Source organism: Oncorhynchus mykiss, chromosome 11 (genome assembly GCF_013265735.2).
Source record: "Oncorhynchus mykiss isolate Arlee chromosome 11, USDA_OmykA_1.1, whole genome shotgun sequence".
In the NCBI taxonomy this organism is placed as follows: domain Eukaryota; kingdom Metazoa; phylum Chordata; class Actinopteri; order Salmoniformes; family Salmonidae; genus Oncorhynchus; species Oncorhynchus mykiss.
In genome coordinates, this window is record NC_048575.1 from 59,726,558 (window position 1) to 59,749,271 (window position 22,714).

General features: G+C 43.8%; 1 protein-coding gene across 5 annotated transcripts in view; it reads right to left on the reverse strand.

Moving 5' to 3' along the window:
- LOC110535075 (EMI domain-containing protein 1) overlaps positions 1-22,714 on the reverse strand; it is a 102,889-nt gene that overhangs the window by 76,231 nt on the left and 3,944 nt on the right. For all 5 annotated transcript variants that reach the window (XM_036935959.1, XM_036935958.1, XM_036935957.1 and 2 more), the window contains 2 exons: positions 10,622-10,735; positions 10,369-10,472 (listed from right to left, as the gene is read on the reverse strand). In XM_036935959.1, the coding sequence (XP_036791854.1) occupies positions 10,369-10,472; positions 10,622-10,735 (218 nt within the window). The remainder of the gene's footprint in view (positions 1-10,368; positions 10,473-10,621; positions 10,736-22,714) is intronic.

Below are 22,714 nucleotides of genomic sequence, written 5' to 3' on the forward strand. Positions count from 1 at the left end.
GCCTCCGCTTGGCTGAGAAACATGGCTTGATGGGGCTCTTTCAGCCGCACTAATTCAGCAAAACCTCCTCCCTTTACAGGAGGTTGGTTATGGCTGGAGCTCCTGGTAATGGCTTAAGTGGAATGGTATCAAATATGTCAAACACATGGGTTCCATGTGTTTGATGCTATTCCATTAACTCATTTCCAGACATTATTATGTGTCTCAGCAGCCTCCACTGCCTCCCTAATGTCTCAATGTGCTGCCTGCGGCCCCCTCCTGAGGTAAGCTGCCCGGTGTTGTGTTGTTTCACGTGTCTGTCTTTATAAATCATGTTCAGTCTGTGATATCAACTGGAACCTCCCATTGTCATCCTCTCTTTCTCACACTCTATCCTCACATAACTCAGTCACAGCAGGGGAAAAGGGCAGGAGGCCAACTAACACACCTGACCTGAGGGAAACAGGAATACTATCACAGCGTATATGTCAGGGAGACAGGAATAGTATCACAGCGTATATGCCAGGGAGACAGAAATACTATCACAGCGTATATGCCAGGGAGACAGGAATACTATCACAGCGTATATGTCAGGGAGACAGGAATACTATCACAGCGCATATGCGTATACAGCTGGTAGCAGCAGCTGTGATGTGTGCTAAGATGCGAAGAATCAGAGCAGGTTCAAGTGTTCAGCAGTCTGATGGCTTGTAGATAGAAACTGTCTCTGAGCCTGTTGGTATCAGACCTCCAATACTTTCTGCCCAATGGTAAAGAAGTGAACAGCTTGTGGCTGGGGTGTGGGGTCCTTGATGATGCTGCGGCCTTCTTCGGGCACCATTTCCAGTAGATTTCCTGGATGGGTGGAAGCACGATCCCAGGGGTGTGCTAGGCCGTCTTCACCACCCGCTGGAGGGTCTTGTTTTCGTGGACAGAGCAAGTCCCATACCAGGCTGTGATGCAACCGGTCAGGACGCTCTCGATGATGCAGCCGTAGTATTTTGAGAGGACCCGGGGCAGAATGCCGTATTTCTTCAGCCGCCATAGGAAGTAGAGACGCTGTTGCGCCTTGACAAGGGAGGTGGTGATGTTGGTCCATGAAAGTCCTCGGTGATGTGGACGCCGAACAATTTAAAACTCGTGACTCTCTCTACTACAGTCCCATTGATGTGGATTGGGGTATGTTCCCTTCTATGCTTCCTGAAGTCAACCATAAACTCCAATGTCATAATCAAATATAAGGAACACAGAATATGTTTGATATTCTGTTGTAATAAAATGGGGTCTCATTTTGATAGTGTTATTTTATGTATTGTAACTTGGGATATCCCCAGTGAAAACAAGAGTTGTGTTGCTTGGAAGGGTGATGCGATCCAGGCATACATTATATCCATGTTCTCTGGCAGTTTATAAAAGTGCCTCCATCTGCAAATACTTAGATGTTTTTTCAAGCTCAATCAGAGATAAAGACCATTGTAATGCAGGTCCAGCAGTAAGACAATATCTCCCCAACCTCATAGAAAACAATTACGATGAGGTAATTACACCACTGGTTTGGAATTTCAGCCAAGGCTTGAGATTTGGTTGGGGGCTTGAGAAACAGAGAGAAATATGAGGGGTGGCTGTCTTAATACAGTGGTATCTTACTCCACATAGACTCTCTCTGACTCAGTGGGTTTGTCTGTTATCAGCCTGTGTGTGATGTAATGTTTTGTTTTTGGAGCCCATGGGCTGGATGTGGTGGAGCCAACGGGCCACAGATCCCACGGGATCCTCTGATTGGAGTGACTTGAGTGACTTGAACCCATCCAATAGTATTCACTCACTCATCCTGGGTCTGGGCACTCTGCACCCGGGCCATTGGGACTGGGGGAAACACTTCAAGAGGTTCTAAACTAAAACAGAGACGTGTTATCTCTAGGTCAGACACACCAGACAGACTGGACCCTAGTCAGCCACTCTGACAGCAGGCAGGGGACCAAACTCCAAAGCACCTAACAAGGTCAGTGAGTACATGCATTTAAGGGAAAGAACTCAGCTAAGTGAGTGATGGAACAAAAGTGAAAACAACCCCCAACAATCAACGCTACGATTACAGCGCCCTCACCGCTCTGGCTTTCCTGAATGAGGAGGATTGTCATCATTCAGTCTCACCTTAACTCTCACCCTCCCAGTGAGAATCCCAGTCCCAGTCCCAGTCCCAGTCTCCAGTCCCCAGTCCCAGTCCCAGTCCCAGTCCCAGTCCCAGTCCCAGTTTGCAGCTGGCCTGTCTGCTGTGGTGGTGGCTGCAGTAATTCAGACCAGCCCTGGGAGGGGGGTCAGTCAGGGTAGTGGTACAGTACAGAGAAGTTAGGGGAGGTAAAGTAAATCAAAGGATCATGCACATTTTCCACAGTCTGTGAGAGGCAGACAGCAGACAGGCAACAGAGGGAGTGTGTAGATGGAAGGAAGGGGGGAACACCTAAGACTACTCTTAACTGGAACTTTGAATGGGTCATAGATCAAGAGAACAGGACATCACATTAGTTCAACTTCAGACCAAAGATATATCCCGTATGTCCACTTCAACGAATAATGAATAACATACATCTATGTTATGTGTCTAAAACACACAAATACATTCTCTAGGCCATGTATCCGTAAAGCTAGAGGCTAACAATCACAACAACGTCACACACAGCTCATCTTTGACCTCGCACTCGAATGCTGCATCAACTGAGAATGCTGCACTAACTTCCCTTGGCAACACAATGGCAACAATTTGTACATGTGCTGTCTCATCTCCAGTCATCCAGTGTCGCTGGTTTGTATTTGTCCTTACGGTAGTTGAAGAGGGGGCTGAGAGGAGGGGTATCAGGTTGGGTGCTGGCAGGGGCCTCTCCTACACAGTCCCGGCGGCGGTCCTGGATGCTATCCACCCACTGCATAGTAGGGCTCTCTGAATAGGAGCTGACACTTCCACTCAGTGCTGCTTGTGATCTGAGACACCCGGAACGGCGCTCTCATAAGTGTCTAATCTCAGCATCCCTGTCCCTGTCTCAACCCCCCCAGACAAACCCCCACCATGGCCCTCTAGTACTACTTAACTGGATAATTCTAGGTCTTTTGACAGTGTGTGTGTGTGTGTGTGTGTGTGTGTGTGTGTGTGTGTGTGTGTGTGTGTGTGTGTGTGTGTGTGTGTGTGTGTGTGTGTGTCTGTGCGTGCGTGCGTGCGTGCGTGTGTTGTGTGTGTATCTCGGTAGTCTGTCCATGCGTGTGTGGGAGTTTTTGAGTGTCTCATACGCTGTATCAGAGGGCTTCTGACATATGTACACCTCAGTGGTGGTCAGTGACATTTAAGATGTATTTTTTCATGAGAATGGCCTATATTTATAGCATATTGGATGACTGTCAATCATATCCCATTCACCCAGTTCAATGTAACAGCGAGAGGTTTAGGCTACTACATGATACTAAAAATGTCCCTATAGTCATCACGAGGTTGCTACAACCTAGCCTATGAATGAAATTTTACAAAGTAGGTACACACAGGTCGAGAGATACATTTAAGGTGAAAGACAGTGACACATGGACAGACAGTGACACATTAAATACAGCCTTGCACAGTCTTGCCTGCATCTAGCTGATATAAGGTGTAATCATTAGTCCAACAGTTGCAAACGAGAGTTTCTATTCGACAAATGTAGGTACGTCTATCCCCATTTTGTTCCGTTTGCTTCCGTTTAAGAAACTCTTTTCAACAGAATCGGCAGAATGAATACACCTCTGATCACATTTCACAGTTCACTTTCATAGCAGAGTTGTATTCCTTCTCTCCTCCTATCACCTTGTCCCTTTGCTTGTAGACTTCAATGCACAACACATCAGCTGTATGTGATCAAGCGAAAAAAACTTTCCAAGCCAAACCATATCATAACCACTACACACAGCCTACATCATTGTCACCATATTACCTAAAGTAACGTCATAGTCAACATAGCTAAAAGATGTTACAGTAACGTTACAGTCTACAGTCAGTAAGCAGTTTAGCTCTTACACCGGCAGGCCCGGTAGCAATAAATTAGTAAAACCAAAAGCTTACCTTGATTTTGAGAGTTCTCGTGTTTTGTTGGATAGTCATCGCCAGCTAGCTAACATAGCATCCTTATTTTTTAGCAGGGTGTTTGAGTAGGTTAAACAAGCTAGCCGCATTTGCTAGCTAAGTAAGTGAAACTGAAAGTTAAAAAATAAATGATGTATCTATCTTTCACTTGCTTCTCCTTCATTTTGGAAGAAATGGATTTGTTCAAAACTGTTCAACTTTTGTCTTTCACTCTCTTTGAATCTTTGAAACTACTTACCACATTGTATGCACTGCACTGCAGTGCTAGCTAGCTGTAGCTTATGCTTTCAGTACTATATTAATTCTCTGATCCTTTGATTGGGTGGACAACATGTTCATGATGCAAGAACTCTGATAGATTGGAGGACCTCCTCTGGAAGTTGTCATAATTACTGTGTACGTCTATGGAAGGGGGTGAGAATCATGAGCCTCCTAGGTTTTGTACTGAGGCAAAGTACCCAGAGCAGGACGGAAGCTAGTTGTCCTCCGGCTACACCATGGTGCTACCCTGCAGAGTGTTGTTAAGGCTACTGTAGACGTTCATTGCCAAATAGTGTGTTTTAATCAATTATTTGGTGACGTGATTCTATTTAGTATAGTTTTATCTAAAAAGTATAACTTTTTCAATGTTTTAAAAATTTTGTTTTTATGAAATTTACCGAGGATGGCCCTCTCCTTCCTCCTCTGAGGAGCCTCCACCGGTACACCTTGTACCATGTGTAGGCACATGTAGGGCAGTTGCGGTGACCATGTTACCGCCACACCGGCTGTGACGACTCATGAAGGCAGTCACGGTAATTAGGCTTCTCCAAGCTCTGATGCTGCTGATGGTGATTAATAGCCTACCAATCTTGCTAACTGCCTGGTACTCAGCACTCTATTGTCCCTTTAATAACTCTGACATCAATGCAAATGTAATCAAAAATCGATTCAAACACTTCATAAGAGCCCATGACCTCATGTTGTGCAACATTTCTGTAGGCTATGCAATTGTACGAGAAAACAGAGGGATGGCCTCTACTAAAAAGAGGAGGCTCCCATCAGCTTTCTATAGGCTAGGCCTACTATTTTTATTTCTCAACTTTCCTAATATTAAGCACATTGCTTATCTTTACAACAGGAATACAGGCTACCTGGCTGGCATGAAAATAAACCATGGGAAAAGCATCCTCCATTCGCTATTTAAGTGCATAGAGGGCATGTATTTCAAGACAGGTGCATAATAATGGTCCATTCTAAATCAAAACAAATTTCACACATATATTATTTAGTATATGTAAAGACAAGATTCAATCTAGAATGAATGATGCCTAGCATAAGAAACAATGCCTTTTTTTGCAACTTTTTCTAATCATAGTGGCACACCTCATGTAGAGTGTAGGGCTATATTTTTTGATAAGGTTTGTATCACAACTAAAGTGGCCAAAAAACTTCTTAAAATTAAGCACATTAATCTGCTTTACAATACAAGGGGTGTACAGTAGAGCCTAACTGGTGTGTGTGTGTATATACAGTATACAGTGCCTTGCGAAAGTATTCGGCCCCCTTGAACTTTGCGACCTTTTGCCACATTTTAGGCTTCAAACATAAAGATATAAAACTGTATTTTTTTGTGAAGAATCAACAACAAGTGGGACACAATCATGAAGTGGAACGACATTTATTGGATATTTCAAACTTTTTTAACAAATCAAAAACTGAAAAATTGGGCGTGCAAAATTATTCAGCCCCCTTAAGTTAATACTTTGTAGCGCCACCTTTTGCTGCGATTACAGCTGTAAGTCGCTTGGGGTATGTCTCTATCAGTTTTGCACATCGAGAGACTGACATTTTTTCCCATTCCTCCTTGCAAAACAGCTCGAGCTCAGTGAGGTTGGATGGAGAGCATTTGTGAACAGCAGTTTTCAGTTCTTTCCACAGATTCTCGATTGGATTCAGGTCTGGACTTTGACTTGGCCATTCTAACACCTGGATATGTTTATTTTTGAACCATTCCATTGTAGATTTTGCTTTATGTTTTGGATCATTGTCTTGTTGGAAGACAAATCTCCGTCCCAGTCTCAGGTCTTTTGCAGACTCCATCAGGTTTTCTTCCAGAATGGTCCTGTATTTGGCTCCATCCATCTTCCCATCAATTTTAACCATCTTCCCTGTCCCTGCTGAAGAAAAGCAGGCCCAAACCATGATGCTGCCACCACCATGTTTGACAGTGGGGATGGTGTGTTCAGGGTGATGAGCTGTGTTGCTTTTACGCCAAACATAACGTTTTGCATTGTTGCCAAAAAGTTCAATTTTGGTTTCATCTGACCAGAGCACCTTCTTCCACATGTTTGGTGTGTCTCCCAGGTGGCTTGCGGCAAACTTTAAACTACACTTTTTATGGATATCTTTAAGAAATGGCTTTCTTCTTGCCACTCTTCCATAAAGGCCAGATTTGTGCAATATACGACTGATTGTTGTCCTATGGACAGAGTCTCCCACCTCAGCTGTAGATCTCTGCAGTTCATCCAGAGTGATCATGGGCCTCTTGGCTGCATCTCTGATCAGTCTTCTCCTTGTATGAGCTGAAAGTTTAGAGGGACGGCCAGGTCTTGGTAGATTTGCAGTGGTCTGATACTCCTTCCCTTTCAATATTATCGCTTGCACAGTGCTCCTTAGGATGTTTAAAGCTTGGGAAATATTTTTGTATCCAAATCCGGCTTTAAACTTCTTCACAACAGTATCTCGGACCTGCCTGGTGTGTTCCTTGTTCTTCATGATGCTCTCTGCGCTTTTAACGGACCTCTGAGACGATCACAGTGCAGGTGCATTTATACGGAGACTTGATTACACGCAGGTGGATTGTATTTATCATCATTAGTCATTTAGGTCAACATTGGATCATTCAGAGATCCTCACTGAACTTCTGGAGAGAGTTTGCTGCACTGAAAGTAAAGGGGCTGAATAATTTTGCACGCCCAATTTTTCAGTTTTTGATTTGTTAAAAAAGTTTGAAATATCCAATAAATGTCGTTCCACTTCATGATTGTGTCCCACTTGTTGTTGATTCTTCACAAAAAATACAGTTTTATATCTTTATGTTTGAAGCCTGAAATGTGGCAAAAGGTCGCAAAGTTCAAGGGGGCCGAATACTTTCGCAAGGCACTGTATAAGCAGCACTTGAGTTTCAAGTTTGGAGAAGATCATTTTCACAATAAAAATGCACCTTTATAATAAAAGCATTATATGCATAATCACATTTGTGGTCACTTTTGATAATAGTGTTTTCCCGCTAATGGAACATTTGCGCTTATAGCCTTCTGCCATGTACGCATTGCTGCGCTTATAATGTGAAGAAATAGTTTATCAACATTTCAAGCTAAACGTTCTGATATTGTGTCAGCCACATTGCGTAAAAAAGTTTTTTTGATGCTAGTGGTATTCATTTGGGATCCATCGCATCCCACAACTGTCCCAGACTATGTTTGGAATTTTTATTTCTCGCACAGAAAATAATGGGTCGACTTTTGTACTTTGGGGGATAGTAGATTGACATAGGCTAGTGCTTTTGCTGTTCATTAGGCCTACTTATCTTGTCGGCTGACGAAAAGTAAATGTGGACAGTTCTTCCAATATCTTCAATATGCACCTCGGAATTGGATAAGGACGCATGCAGTTGCATCCCTGATGTGCCTGTCTTCACTTGTAGCCTGTGAGAAAGACGGATGGAGAGCCATGTGAGTGAGAGGTGCTTCAGAGCGTGCAGCACTCAGGGAGAAGGGCACAATGCAGCACTCCGGGCCCAGGCACCGCAGCCATTGGCCTTAAAAAAGCATGGATTTTTGTAGGGTGCATTACATCCACACATAAGGGATGCCGCTGTGAAATCCGAGGCATTATCAAGTGCTTGCCAAATTGTGAATGAGAGACTGAGTCTGTACAGCCTGCGCATAAAAACAAAGCAGAGCACATGCCCTTCAAGCAACTTTTTTCAAATAATCATTAGAGTCGCATCACGCAGCATTACAGTGTATTGAAAATCAAAACATATAGCCCAACGTATGTAGAACAACTAAAATTACACGAATAACTAAAAATTAAGCATATAGAAGTACGTATATCTTCGTTAACCACTCAACCCAGAATAGCTGCATGTGCGCACTCCCTCAAATCTTTTGGAGAAAATATCCTTTATATCTTATTCAGCTTTGTTCAATTGTATTCTTCATGCTATAAAATAATATAAAATAATGCCACAAGATTCTAAGCAAATCTTGTCTGCTAAATGAACTAGTGCAGCCCACAGCCGTTTGGCATAGCCAGATCAGGACCTAACATAAGGACATCTCAGAGTATGCTATTCTGTTCTTCTGAAATACATGACATTTTCTTCATGTTTCTTTAGATCTGTCTAAAATAGATAATGGACTTATTGTGAAGGTGTAGGCTATATTATATGGATTTATTAGACTTTTCAAAATGTAGATGTTCCAAAGGTCTGCTTCAGTGGCTTGTAGGCCACTGTGTGGAAGCCAGGAGATGCTAAATGTGTTATGTTAATTAACGGTCAATTACCGTGAGACTGACAGTTATTTGCTTGACAATCACCAGCTGACTATATTTCGTGACCAGCACAGCCCTAGGCACATGTGTAAAGGGGTTGCTGGTGGGATGGGAAAAGTGGGGTAATTTCTCCCAAATGAGGCCCTATTAAAGCACCCTTCAGCAGGTAGTGGGCCCCTGTGAGCCCCCCAGAGAGACTGTTAGCTCACCTGGGAGGAGTGGGCTGGCTGGTGAGGGAAACAGTAGTCCCATGTCAACACCACTGAGAACTCAACATGTTATCACAGTAAAGGGTTATTGTAATCAGCCCTGGGTCCTGGGACAAACAGTCACTCCACCCTCTACACCAGACAGGGGGCCAGCCAGCGCCAAGGGAAATTATTAGGCTCTGTTCTGGGTGAGTGGTGTGAGGAGAAGTGTGTGGAGTGTAGGCAGGGGGAGTTACTGGAGTTGAAAGGATCAGAATAGCAATAACAGAGTGTTGGCATTTTAAGGGGATGAAACCATACTTGCAGATGGACCATGAAATGCAAAACCATACAAAATAATTGACCTTATGCAATTCAATAACAGTCAAGTTGGACACTTAAAAAACCTAAAAGATGAATAAACTGGAGGCTGTTGGCTCTGCCCTAAAATGCTGATGTGAGGTTTCTCTAGACCACTGGCGAGTGAGTGTATTGATATGCAGGCAAACAGAGGGATATCCTAGTGTTTATCCATGTTACTCATTTATTAGTTTTGAGGAACCCCTAAGAGGCTAACAGTGAGGAACTAGGGATACTGGATAACACAGAGGAAAATAGAGATAGAGAGATATGTTGAAATGGGGAATGGAACGAAGACAAAGATACATTATTGAACTTGAGATAAGTGAGAAAAGATAACTTACAGACAGGAAGAAAGGGATGACAAAAAAAGAGAGAAATGAGAGAGATATCAAACTTGAGAGTGAGAAAGTGAACCATACGAGAGAGAGTGAGAAGGGGAAGTGAGAGTGGAAAGAAGGAGGAAGTGGGGGAGAGCTAAGGCAGTCCTGGCAGCCGTCTGGTCTTCATGGTTTCTCCGACCACAACATGGCTGATGGGCTGGCCCCCGCTCAGAGCTGCGTCAGAACCAGGCTCCAGGACTACATATCACATGCCTAGGATTCACTACCTCAGCCCTTAATTACCATCACCTCCTCTGGTCTCTCTCTCGCCTCGCACCAAAATCTCATGTCCTCATTGTTCTGTTCACATTCATGTGTTTTCAGTTGTGAGCATTGAGGGGGGAGGGAGATGCAGAGAGAGGAGAGAAAGGCACTACAGGGACCAGAAACTAGAGAAGTACAGAGATTTACAGAGAAGTACAGAGATGTACAGAGATGTACAGAGAAGTACAGAGATGTACAGAGATGTACAGAGAAGTACAGAGAAGCACAGAGATGTACAGAGAAGTACAGAGAAGTACAGAGATGTACAGAGAAGTACAGAGAAGTACAGAGATGTACAGAGATGTACAGAGAAGTACAGAGATGTACAGAGAAGTACAGAGAAGTACAGAGATGTACAGAGATGTACAGAGAAGTACAGAGAAGTACAGAGATGTACAGAGATGTACAGAGAAGTACAGAGAAGTACAGAGAAGTACAGAGAAGTACAGAGATGTACAGAGATGTACAGAGATGTGCTCAGCTGGAGAAGAACAGAGAAATCTGTAAGTGCATAAATCCCAGAAGATGTTGACCTCTGTTGCCCTCTTACCTTCTTCACAGGCCGTGCCGCTGTAGCCTGGACAGCACTTCCACTCCAGAGAGTTGATGGTACGGTACACCACCTTATAGGAGGGTCTGACCACTGTCCGGTAGCTGGGGAACACACACAGGCCAACATCACAAACAGTGTAAGGAGGAAACAGTTCCTCTGATCTTGTGGCTCATTCATCAAGGTGTAGATGTCGGGTGTGTTTGGTGAGGTTTTGACATGCAGTGTTTTGGATAAGAGGTCCCAGACTCACCTTCCCCCTGTGCATCCCTGTGGCCAGCGACATGTCTGGTAGACACGCTGCAGGGTTGTCCCATTCTGCACCTGGCATGTCACCGTCTTAGTGACCGTATGGGGACACCAGTTCCTGAGAGAGAGGAAAGAGGAAGAGAGAGAGAAAGAGAGGGAGAGAGAGGGAGAAAGTGGGACACAGAGCAGGTTTAGCATGCACACTCAAATTCAACAAGACAAAGGGTAAGAGAAACACACTATTGGCTCCACACCTGTACAAAAAAAAATACAAGCCACAGGTGGTCATATCATTATCTGATAAAAACACACACACCCTGCAATCTCTCTCTCCCTCTCTCAAACACACACACAGACACACACACACACACAGACAGACACACAGACACACACACACATACACACACACACACACACACACACACACACACACACACACACACACACACACACACACACACACACACACACACACACACACACACACACAAAGGGAAATTAGCCGTGCCCTCGCACTCAGTAAGCCATCTACTCTGGGATTTGAATCTCTTTTCTCATTCTCTGCCCTCTTTCTTTTCAAAGTCCTTATGGTGTTTACATGAGTTCAATCAGCCGTGACACTTGCGGGAGTGCATTGTAGGCTGTGTTTATATTGCGGTCTTTCCCCTATCAATACACATCCGCTGGCTTTTTCCCGCCTGGGTCTCAGAAGAGGCAGAGTCACTGAGGGGGACCAGAGGGGGCAGGGTCTCACACAGAGAATAGAGTGAGTTTTCAAACACAGGCTAATAGTAGGTCATAGGCCCACTCCTTTTCCAAGACGACTCCTTTCGTAATACGTTATCAGGAATTGCTTTGCACAGCTGGAAAGGCTGGGAGCGGGATGACCTGCCAGGAAAACAGCTTACCCAGAGGTCACAGGTCAACACCAGATGCTGGAGCCCTCATTAGTCAAAATGTGTCTTTTAAGAATAAGTTATACACATTTACCTCAAGTTTTTATATAGTCTCTATAAAGGCTTTGTATACTTACTCTCACTACTTATGAAGCTCTCACTACTAGCGAAGCTCTTGGTTTTCGGACCTCTTTTGAACCATATGCAGCCAAGGACAAAGAAGAGGGAGTCAGTGCAGTAGTGTATCAGTTAGCCTGGACCAGCTCTTGTCCATGTTAGTCAACCAGGACTAGATCTGTTTCCCTGGGCTGTGCCGTGTAGAATAGATATCTGAGTCGGATTAGGAGAGGAGCTATGGGATGGTTTCAATCACTGCATTATTGGTCGGAAGAAAATGCTAACAAGGGAAACAATACTCAGAAATAAAGGGGAAAACCTCTCCATGGTATTCGTTAAACATGTCCTACAGTGCATTCGGAAAGGATTCAGAACCCTTCACTTTTTCCAGATTTTGTTACGTTACAGCCTTAATCTAAAATGGATTAAATCATATTTTTTTCCTCATCAGCCATCCCAACAACCATAAATCAAGGAAACATGGAGCGGCATGTAATGTATGAGGAACGTACGGAGGCTATTCCACGAAACATGTGTTAGCAGTCTTTTATTAACAATGAAGTGCACAAATACCCTGATTACCCTCATATGGCTAGGGCTGAATAGAAGTGACACAGTAACACTGGAGTCACAATGTTTCAACCAATGACTGTACTGAATGTGTGTGAGACTGTGTGTGTGTGTACACTGCTGGGCAATGCCAACACCTCACAGTAACAATCCACACATGCTGTGGTGTCCGTACACAAGCCCCTACTAGGGCTGTATGATATAGGGAACCAGTTTGAACTATTTGAGCAATTTCCAAGGGCATAAAATCCTAAATGCAACTTCCTTATCTGCGTTAGAAGACAGAGGAGGGGAGGTGGGATGCAGCAGGACACTGTTGGCAGCTCCTAGTGGCCATGCGTGAGCACAGGTCTTCCTCCCACCTACACACTTAATATGCGTAATTGTGCAAACACAATGATCTCTTTCATGGTGAATTAGCACAAGCAGAACAATGAAGTCTTTCTTTACATGTTTTTCATCTAACTAACATACTTCTGGATGCTAGTGCTAAACTCTTGCTTCTTATTCATCCACCCAGAGGTTTCCCAATATGCTTTAAGCAGAGTCAGTGGCGCACCATCTACTGTGTAGCTATAGAGACGTATGCCCCAGGAAAACGCCCACCCCTGCTAACTCTGCCACCGCTGCTGAAAAAAATCCTAGGGGAAACACTGATCCACCTGACACAGACCACGACAACAGCTACTGTCACTTTTCCCTATTTAATACTGTTAGAGCCTCCACCTTCCCGAAGCCAGGTGAAGTCACACAGTAGTACCATTCAGTCTCGACAGAGCTGTGGTCAGGTAGGGTTAAAGGTCCAATGCAAATCAAATCAAATCAAAGTTTATTGGTCACGTGCGCCGAATACAGCAGGTAAAACAGTGAAATGCTTACTTACAGGCCCTAACCAACAGTGCAATTTCTAAGTAAAAAATAGGTATTAGGTGAACAATAGACAAGTAAAGAAATAAAAAACCAGAGTAAAAAGATATAACAGTGGCGAGGCTATATACAGTAGCGAGGCTCTATACAGGCACTAGTGAGTCAGGCCAATTGTAGGTATGGTTAAAGTGACAATGCATATATGATAAAGAGAGAGTAGCAGTAGCGTCAAAGAGGGGTGGCGGGACACAATGCAGATAGTCCGGGTAGCCAATGTGTCTAGTCGGGCTAATTGAGGTAGTATGTACATGAATGCATAGTTAAAGTGACTATGCATATATGATAAACAGAGAGTAGCAACAACGTAAAAGAGGGGTTGGGGGGCACACAATACAAATAGTCTGGGTAACCGTTTGATTACCTGTTCAGGAGTCTTATGGCTTGGGGGTTGAGCTGTTGAGAAGCCTTAGATTTGTCCTAGATTTGGCGCTCCGGTACCGCTTGCTCTTGCGGTCAGAGGCCGAGCAGTTGCCGTACCAGGCAGTGATGCAACCATGCTCTCGATGTTGCAGCTGTAAAACCTTTTGAGGATCTGAGGACCCATGCCAAATATTTTTTGTTTCCTGAGGGTGAATAGGCTTTGTTGTGCCCTCTTCATGACTGTCTTGGTGTGTTTGGATCAATCTAGTTTGTTGGTAATGTGGATACCAAGGAACTTGAAGCTCTCAACCTGCTCCACTACAGCCCCGTCGATGAGAATGGGGGCGATGCTCGGTCCTCCTTTTCCTGTAGTCCATAATCATCTCCTTAGTCTTGATTACGTTGAGGGATATGTTGTTATCCTGGCACAACCCGGCCAGGTCTCTGACCTCCTCCCTATAGGTTGTCTCATCGTTGTCAGTGATCAGGCCTACCACTGTTGTGTCGTCTGCAAACTTAATGATGGTGTTGGAGTCGTGCCTGGCCGTGCAGTCATGGGTGAACAGGGAGTACAGGAGGGGACTAAGCATGCACCCCTGAGGGGCACCAGTGTTTAGGATCAACGTGACAGATGTGTTGCTACCTACCCTCACCACCTGGGGGTGGCCCGTCAGGAAGTCTAGGATCCAGTTGCAGAGGGAGGTGTTTAGTCCTAGGTTCCTTAGCTTAGTGATGAGCTTTGAGGGTACTATGGTGTTGAACACTGAGCTGAAGTCAATGAATAGCACTCTCACATAGGTGTTCCTTATGTCCAGGTGGGAAAGGGCAGTGTGGAGTGGAACAGAGATTGCGTCATGTTGAAAATGTCAGTGAAGACACCTGCCAGTTGGTCTGCACATGCCTGGAGCACACGTCCTGGTAATCCGTCTGACCTCGCGGCCTTGTGAATGTTGACCTGTTTAAAGGTCTTACTCACTTCGGCTTCGGCTACAGAGAGCGTGATCACACAGTCGTCCTGAACAGCTGATGCTTTCATGCATGCTTCTGTGTTGCTTGCCTCAAAGCAAGCATAGAAGTGATTTAGCTCGTCTGGTAGGCTCGTGTCACTGGGCAGCTCACAACTGTGCTTCCCATTTGTAGTGTGCAATAGTTTGCAAGCACTGCCACATAAGACGAGCATCGGAGCCGGTGTTGTACAATTCAATCTTAGCCCTGTATTGGTGCTTTGCCTGTTTGATGGTTCATCGGAGGGCATAGCAGGATTTCTTATAAGCTTCCGGGTTAGAGTCCCGCATCTTGAAAGCGGCAGCTCTAGCCTTTAGCTCAGGGCGAATGTTGCCTGTAATCCATGGCTTCTGGTTGGGGTAGGTACGTACAGTCACTGTGAGGATGATGTCCTCGATGCACTTATTGATAAAGCCAGTGACTGATGTGGTGTACTCCTCAATGCAATCGGAAGAATCCCAGAACATATTCCATTCTGTGATAGCAAAACAGTCCTGTAGTCTAGCATCTGCTTCATCTGACCACTTTTTTATAGACTGTGGTGCTTTCTGCTTTAATTTTTGCTGGTAAGCAGGAATCAGGAGGATAGAATTGTGGTCAGATTTATCAAATGGAGGGCGAGGGAGAGCTTTGTACGTGTCTCTGTGTGTGGAGTACAGGTAATCTAGAATTTTTTCCCCTCTTTTTGCGCATTTAACATGTTGATAGAGATTAGGTAAAACTGATTTAAGTTTCCCTGTATTAAAGCCTCCGGCCACTGGGAACGCCGCCTCTGGGTGAGTGGTTTCCTATTTGCTTATTTCCTTATACAGCTGACTGAGTGCGGTCTTAGTGCCAAAATCCATCTGTGGTGGTAAATAGACAGCCACGAAAAGTATAGATGAAAACTCTCTTGGCAAATAGTGTGGTCTACAGTTCATCATAAGACATTCTACTTCAGGCGAGTAAATCTAGAGACTTCCTTAGATTTCGTGCAGCAAGTATGTGGACATCCCTTCAAATTAGTGGATTCGGCTATTTCAGCCACACCCATTGCTGACAGGTGTATAAAACCGAGCACACAGCCATGCAATCTCCATAGACAAACATTGGCAGTAGAATGGCCCGTACTGAAGAGCACAGGGACTTTCAACATGGCACAGTCTTAGGATGCCACCTTTCCAACAAGTCAGTTCGTCAAAGTTCTGCCATGCTAGAGATGCCCCGGTCAACTGTAAGTGCTGTTATTGTGAAGTGGAAACGTCTAGGAAACGTGGCCTGTGGAATGTTGTCCCACTCCTCTTCAATGGCTGTGCAAAGTTGCTGGATATTGGTGGGAACTGGAAACGCTGTCGTACACGTCGATCCAGAGCATCCCAAACATGCTCAATGGTTGGCATGTCTGATGAGTATGCAGGCCATGGAAGAAATGGGACATTTTCAGCTTCCAGGAATCATGTACAGATCCTTGCAACATCGGGACATGCATTATAATGCTGAAACATGAGGCAATTGTGGTGGACTAATGGCATAACAATGGGCCTCAACATCTCACAGTATCTCTGTGCATTCCAATTGCCTTTGATAAAATGTCATTGTTTTCGTTGTACGTAGCTCATGCCTGCTCATACCCTAACCCCACCGCCACCATGGAGCACCAAGTTCACAACATTGACATCGGCAAACTGCTTGCCCACACAATGCCATACACGGTGTCTGCCATCTGCCTGGTACAGTTGAAACTGGGATTCATTCATGAGGAGGACACTTCTCCAGCGTGCCAGGGGCCATTTGCCAACTGAAGTAGGTTACAACGCCGAACTGCAGTCAGATCAAGACCCTGGTGAGGACATCAAGCACACAGATGAGCTTCTCTGAGACCGTTTCTGACAGTTTGTGCAGAAATTCTTCAGATGTGCAAACCCACAGTTTCATTAGCTGTCTGGGTGGCTGGTCTCAGACGATCCCACAGGTGAAGAAGCCGGATGTGGAGGTCCTGGGCTGGCGTGGTTACACGTGGTCACACGTGGTCTGCGGTTGTGAGGCCGATTGGACACACTGCCAAATTCTCTAAAACGGCCTCCCAACTGGCGCAGCGGTCTAAGGCACTGTATTGTACTGCTGAGGCGTCACTACAGCCTCAGGTTCGATACCAGACTCTGTCACAACCAACCATTACTGGGAGCCCCTTGGGTGGCGTATGCTTGGCCCAGTGTCATCCGAGTTAGGGGAGGGTTTGGCCGGTGGGATTTTCTTGGCTCATCATTCTCTAGCGACTCCTTGTGAAAGGTTGGGTGCCTGCAACCTGACTTCGGTTGTCAGTTGGACAGTGTTTCCTCCGACACATTGGTGCAGCTGGCTTTCGGGTTAAGCGAGCAATGTGTTAAGACGCAGCGCGGCTTGGCATGTTTCCGGAGGACGCATGACTCTCGACTTTCGCCTCTCCCGAGTCCGTTGGGGAGTTGCAGCGATGAGACAAGTTCGTAACTACCAATTGGATATCACACGCTTACGGTAGCGTAATGAACATAACATTCTCTGGCAACAGCTCTGGTGGACATTTCTGCCGTCAGGATGCCAATTGCCCTCTCCCTCAAAACTTGTGGCATTGGGTTGTGTGACCAAACTACACATTCTAGTGGACTTTTATTGTCCCCAGCACAAGGTACACGTGTCTAATGCCATTTTCTTTGTTCATGTTATGTTCATGTTATGTTGCCGCAATATAACAGAATTACTGGTAGTCCTGGGGCTACTCGCACTCAAAACCATAAAAAGGAAAAACCAAAGAGGGCGAGATGCAAAACTTAATTTAATGCTGCAATATAATAACTTGCTTGTATGACTTGACTTAGGTCTACTTTTGGTATTACACTAATAAAGTTAAGAAACTTTTGTGAAGGTTTGGTGTGGTGTAGCTATTATTAGGTTTGACTACTGCAGGCTTATGAAGGCAATGCGCACCAGTGTTTCAACTGACTCCGACAGTTGAACTTGAGCTGAGGAAGAAGGTTTTAGACCTACCAGACTTTAATCTAACAATAATGCTTATCCTTCTGTACGCCTATATCTCTATAGCAATAGTAGCCTATCTGACAAGTATAAATGCATGTTGGTGTCAGGAACATGGCGCCGGCATATGTCTATATTTCTCTTGATCTCTCTAGGACTAGGCCTAAGCATTATATTTATAATATATATAAATATACTGTAGAGTAGAGCCGCCTAAGCATTATATTTATAATATATATATAAATATACTGTAGAGTAGAGATGCCTAAGCATTATATTTATAAAATATATAAATATACTGTAGAGTGGAGACGTATTATATAAGTATTATATATATATCAGATATATATATATATATTAGACGTATTATATAAGTATTATATTTATAAAATCTATAAATATACTGTAGTGTGGAGACGCCTAAGCATTATATTTATAAAATATATAAATATACTGTAGAGTGGAGACGCCTAAGCATTATATTTATCAAATATATAAATATACTGTAGAGTGGAGATGCCTAAGCCTATAGGCCTATCTGTATGTAGTGCCCTGATGCATTTAGTGCTCAAATCTCTGACAGCTGAACCGTGAGGTGAACAATTATTGTTTTAGGAAAGTAAAAATGAATAAAACAATAGGCTATAAAGTTTTGAATATCCTACACAACGAAACACAACAAATATTTTTTTGTAATGTGTTTTAGGCAGGTTTTAAGGACAAGTAACTGTGGATCATTTGGCCATTTTCAGTCATTTGATGGCACTGGCAGCGCCCGGTGGGAGATTTCTTTCTCTCTTTCTTTCTACTCTCAGAAATGAATGGGTATTTGGTATTTCTAAGGATCCCCATCAGCCGCTACTCTTCCTGGAGTCCACATGAAACATGACACAATACATAGTACAGAATAGTATTAGTCCAGGACTGAAATACATACATTTAAAACATCAAACATAGCCTACATATCAATACATACACACAATATGTAGTCAAAATGTATTCCGATACCAACGTTTAGCAATTTACCATCCAGGTGTCGGTACCAGGTGGTTTGTACTTATTTATAGACAGCAGCAATGTTTTCACCTCTTCGACACCCACTTTGTGGAACTTAAAACTACAGCGCTTGTCTTTCATTATTTGGTCCTTTATGCATGAATATGAACACTCAGAATTTGTTGTTTACATGTCATACCTAAGTTTACTAATCTTGTCAGCAAAAATGTTACTAGTTTGGTAATATCAAAGACTTTTGTTATGAACAAGACATCTACCTCCATGAAGGATGGAGCCAAGCTCTTTTTTTGCCTAGAATTTCATTTAAAGTACTCCATATATTTTTACTATCATTCTTTATGTCATTTATTTTTGTTCCATAGTATAGTTTCTTCTTCTTTTTGTTTAGTTTAGTTAGGTGATTTCTCAATTTACTGTGTGTTTTCCAGTCTGCTGTGTTGTCAGACTTATTTGCTATTCCCTTTGCCTCATCCCTCTCAGCCATTGTAACAATCGTCGTATGAAGGAGTGGACCAAAACGCAGCGTGGTAAGTGTTCATGATAAATGTAATACTAAAAACGCTCAAACAAAATAACAAAGAGGGAAAACTGAAACAGTCCTGTCAGGTGCAGACTCTTAACAGAAAACAACTACCCACAAAACCCAAACGAAAAAGGACAACTTATATATGATCCCCAATCAGAGACAACGATAGACAGCTGCCTTTGATTGGGAACCACACCAACATAGAAATAAAGAAACTAGAATGCCCACCCTAGTCACACCCTGGCCTAACCAAAATAGAGAATAGAAACCTCTCTATGGCCAGGGTGTGACAGCCATACAGTTTTTCAATTCATCATCTATCCATGGGGATTTGGCAGTTCTAAAAGTCAGTTTCTTGATGGATGCATGCCTATCAGTAACCGGAAGAAGCAGTTTAATAAATGCTTCAAGTGATGCCTTCGATGTAGGAATCATTGAAAAATCTCTTGTTTGATTGTTTATACACAATTTTAGGTCCAGTCTTCGGGAACTTTGGTTTTTCTAGACATGGCTATTATATTAGGATCACTACATCCAATGTGGATACTGCTCTCTTGGATCCGAACCGGCACGTGTCTGTTTGGGTCTGTTTTTCCAATGGGCCTTTTTCGGAACGGGTCTATGTTTAAAAATATATACAGTATATTTATGCACATTAGGTCGGGTGGGAAAGCTACAGATCTATTTCGAAACAGGTCCAACTTTTTGGACCCGTGAAGACCTCTAGTGCAAACCTTCTACAGCGTTGAGCTGTTCCCATGGGTACAAGGTGTGAAACCCAACAGCACGGCTGTGTTTAACTGGCACTGGCACTAGGCAGGCAGGCAGGCCCACAGTGGGTATCAGGTCTCTCTGCAAACACCCCACACTCCCTCCCTTCCTGCCAGCTTCCCTCCCTGCCTCCCTCCTTTACTCCTGATGCTGGGCCAAAACCATGTAAATCACAAAGCACCATGAGCACTCAAACAGATCACAGCCAATGTTTAGAAGGAGAAAGAAAATAGAAATCCATAAGGGAGAAAGATCTCGCCAAGACAGTAAAATAGAGGGGGGAGCGTGATGCTGATGACAAGATTCTACTCTTCAAAAAGAGATGTGCTGCTGTTGTCCCCTCACTGCAGTGTGGCTGGGGACTGTTAACACAAGAAGGCTCCTTCAAGACCATATATAGTTAGCTAATAACACTTTAAGCTTTAAGAGAGACATTGGAAAGAGATGAACAACAACAGAGAGAGTGAGAGAGATAAAGAGAGGAACAACCCCAGAGCCAAGCCCTCAGATGCAAAGAGAAAGAAAAAGTAGTTGAGGCAGGCAGGCTCACAGAGTACAGAAGAAGGCCAGGTTAGGGTGAATAACGTCCAGGTGCGTTCCCCACTGAGCTTCCTGTTTCAGTCCCTCTCCCTCTCAATAACGCTCTGTCTTTAGGACAGAGTTTAAGACTCCCAGCCCCCCTTATTCCCCTCTTTCTCCACCCCTATGCTGTGTGAGGAGGGTAGAATGCAAAACAATATGAAATTTAGTATGATAAAAAATCTCACAGATTTTCTCTAGATTTCTGGCTGTGGGAAAAGCGCTTGTGGAGAACAAATGACAATAGACAGATTTGGCAGACAGCCAGACGAGAGGAGAGGAGAGGAGAGGAGGAGGAGAGGAGGAGGCAGAGGTCATTTTACCATAGAGTTCACAAAGGAAGCCCCCAGTAGGAGAGACAAGGGGTTAGAGGATGGACCAATTAGGATGCACTGTGGGTCCAAAGGCACAGGTAAGTGGGAAATCTGAGGTTTGTAGGTTTTCAACTCATTGCCTATCAAATATACAGTGTAAATGGGGTCAACAGATATCAACAGTCTTTAGAACCTTGTTTCAGGCTTCTAGTGTGAAGGAGGAGAGAATAAGAGCTGATTGAGTAAGAGGTCTGGCAGAGTGCCCTGAGCTCAGTCTCGCGTGCGCCAGTGAGAGGTAGGTGCGTTCCTTTTCCTTTCTAAAGACAAAGGAATTCTCCGGTTGAAACATTATTGAAGATTTATGTTAAAAACATCCTAAAGATTGATTCTATACATTGTTTGACATGTTTCTACGACGTGTAATGTAACTTTTTGGACTTTTCGTCTGAACTTTCGCCTGGACTTGCCCGCGCCTTGTGAGTTTGTGAACTAAACGCGCTAACATAAATGAGGTATTTGGACATAAATGATGGACTTTATCGAACAAAACAAACATTGATTGTGGAACTGGGATTCCTATGAGTGCATTCTGATGAAGATCATCAAAGGTAAGTTAATATTTATAATGCTATTTCTGACTTCTGTTGACTCCACAACATGGCGGGTATCTGTATGGCTTGTTTTTGTGTCTGAGCACCGTACTCAGATTATTGCATGGAGTGCTTTTTTCGTAAAGCTTTTGAATTTCGCGCTCTGCCTTTTCAGCGGATGTTGTCGAGGAACCCCTAGCCTTATTAACAGTGGTGTAAAATACTTAAGTAAAAATACTTGAAAGTACTACTTAAGTTGATTTTGGGGGTATCTGTACTTTCTATTTATATTTCGGACAACTTTTACTTTTACTTCACTACATTCCTAAAGAAATTAATGTATATTTATTCCATACATTTTCCCTTACACCCAAAGGTACGCACAAATACTTAGCAGGACATTGATAATGGTCTAATTCACACACTTATCAAAAGAACATACCTGGTCATCCCTGCAGCCTCTTATCTGATGGACTCACTAAACACATTTGTAAATTATATCTGAGTGCTGGAGCGTGCACCTGGCTATCCGTAAATAAATAAAAAACAAGAAAAATATGCTGTCTGGTTTGCTTAATATAAGGAATTTTAAATTATTTTCACTTTTACTTTTGATACTTTTGATACTGGAGAGAACGAGCTAGAAAGAATGAGAGCGAGCTTCTAGACTATCTAGTCGACAAATGAAATACATTATTCTGCACAAAGCTAGAGGGAAAGTTAGAAGGACTGATTTTTTATCAAGGATATCAGAGAATACAACACAGAGTTAGATAAGAAGGGTATTTTCTTTTAGAAAACCACACTAATAGAGATAGAGAAACGCAAAAGAGATCAACAGAAAAAAGATAACGCCAAAGAAAAGTAAAGATGATATAAGTAATACTAACATAGAGAGTTTCATGGTCTTCACGGCACTGCTCTGTGGATTGAAATACTGCAGAGGTGTAGAGGAGGTGTTGAATGAGAGAGTTTAATTGGGGACATTAGGGGTGGCCTATTGTGCTGCTGGTTCAATCAGGTTCAAAGGACATGTCAGGGGCCAGGTGAATGAGAGGAGGGGGCCAAGCAGAGCTGGCAAAAGGGCTTTCCATACTGGATAAACGTCCCTGCCCTGGGTCAGTGAACGGCCAATGAAAACACCTAGACACCATCAAAGTACCAGAGCGAGGCCTTGAAGGGGTTTTGGAAGACAAGTGGGTATCACACAGCAGTCTGACACAGTGAGCCTGAATGGACCCATCCTCATCCAGCCCAGCTGTGGCCAAGACAACAGGTTGGAGTTCACCTGTGATGTGTGTGTGTGTATGTGTGTGTGTGTGTGTGTGTGTGTGTGTGTGTGTGTGTGTGTGTGTGTGTGTGTGTGTGTGTGTGACTGTCAGCTCCTCTGTTGGGGGTAGTTCAGGAGAATGCGTGGTGAGGTTGAGTGGAGGT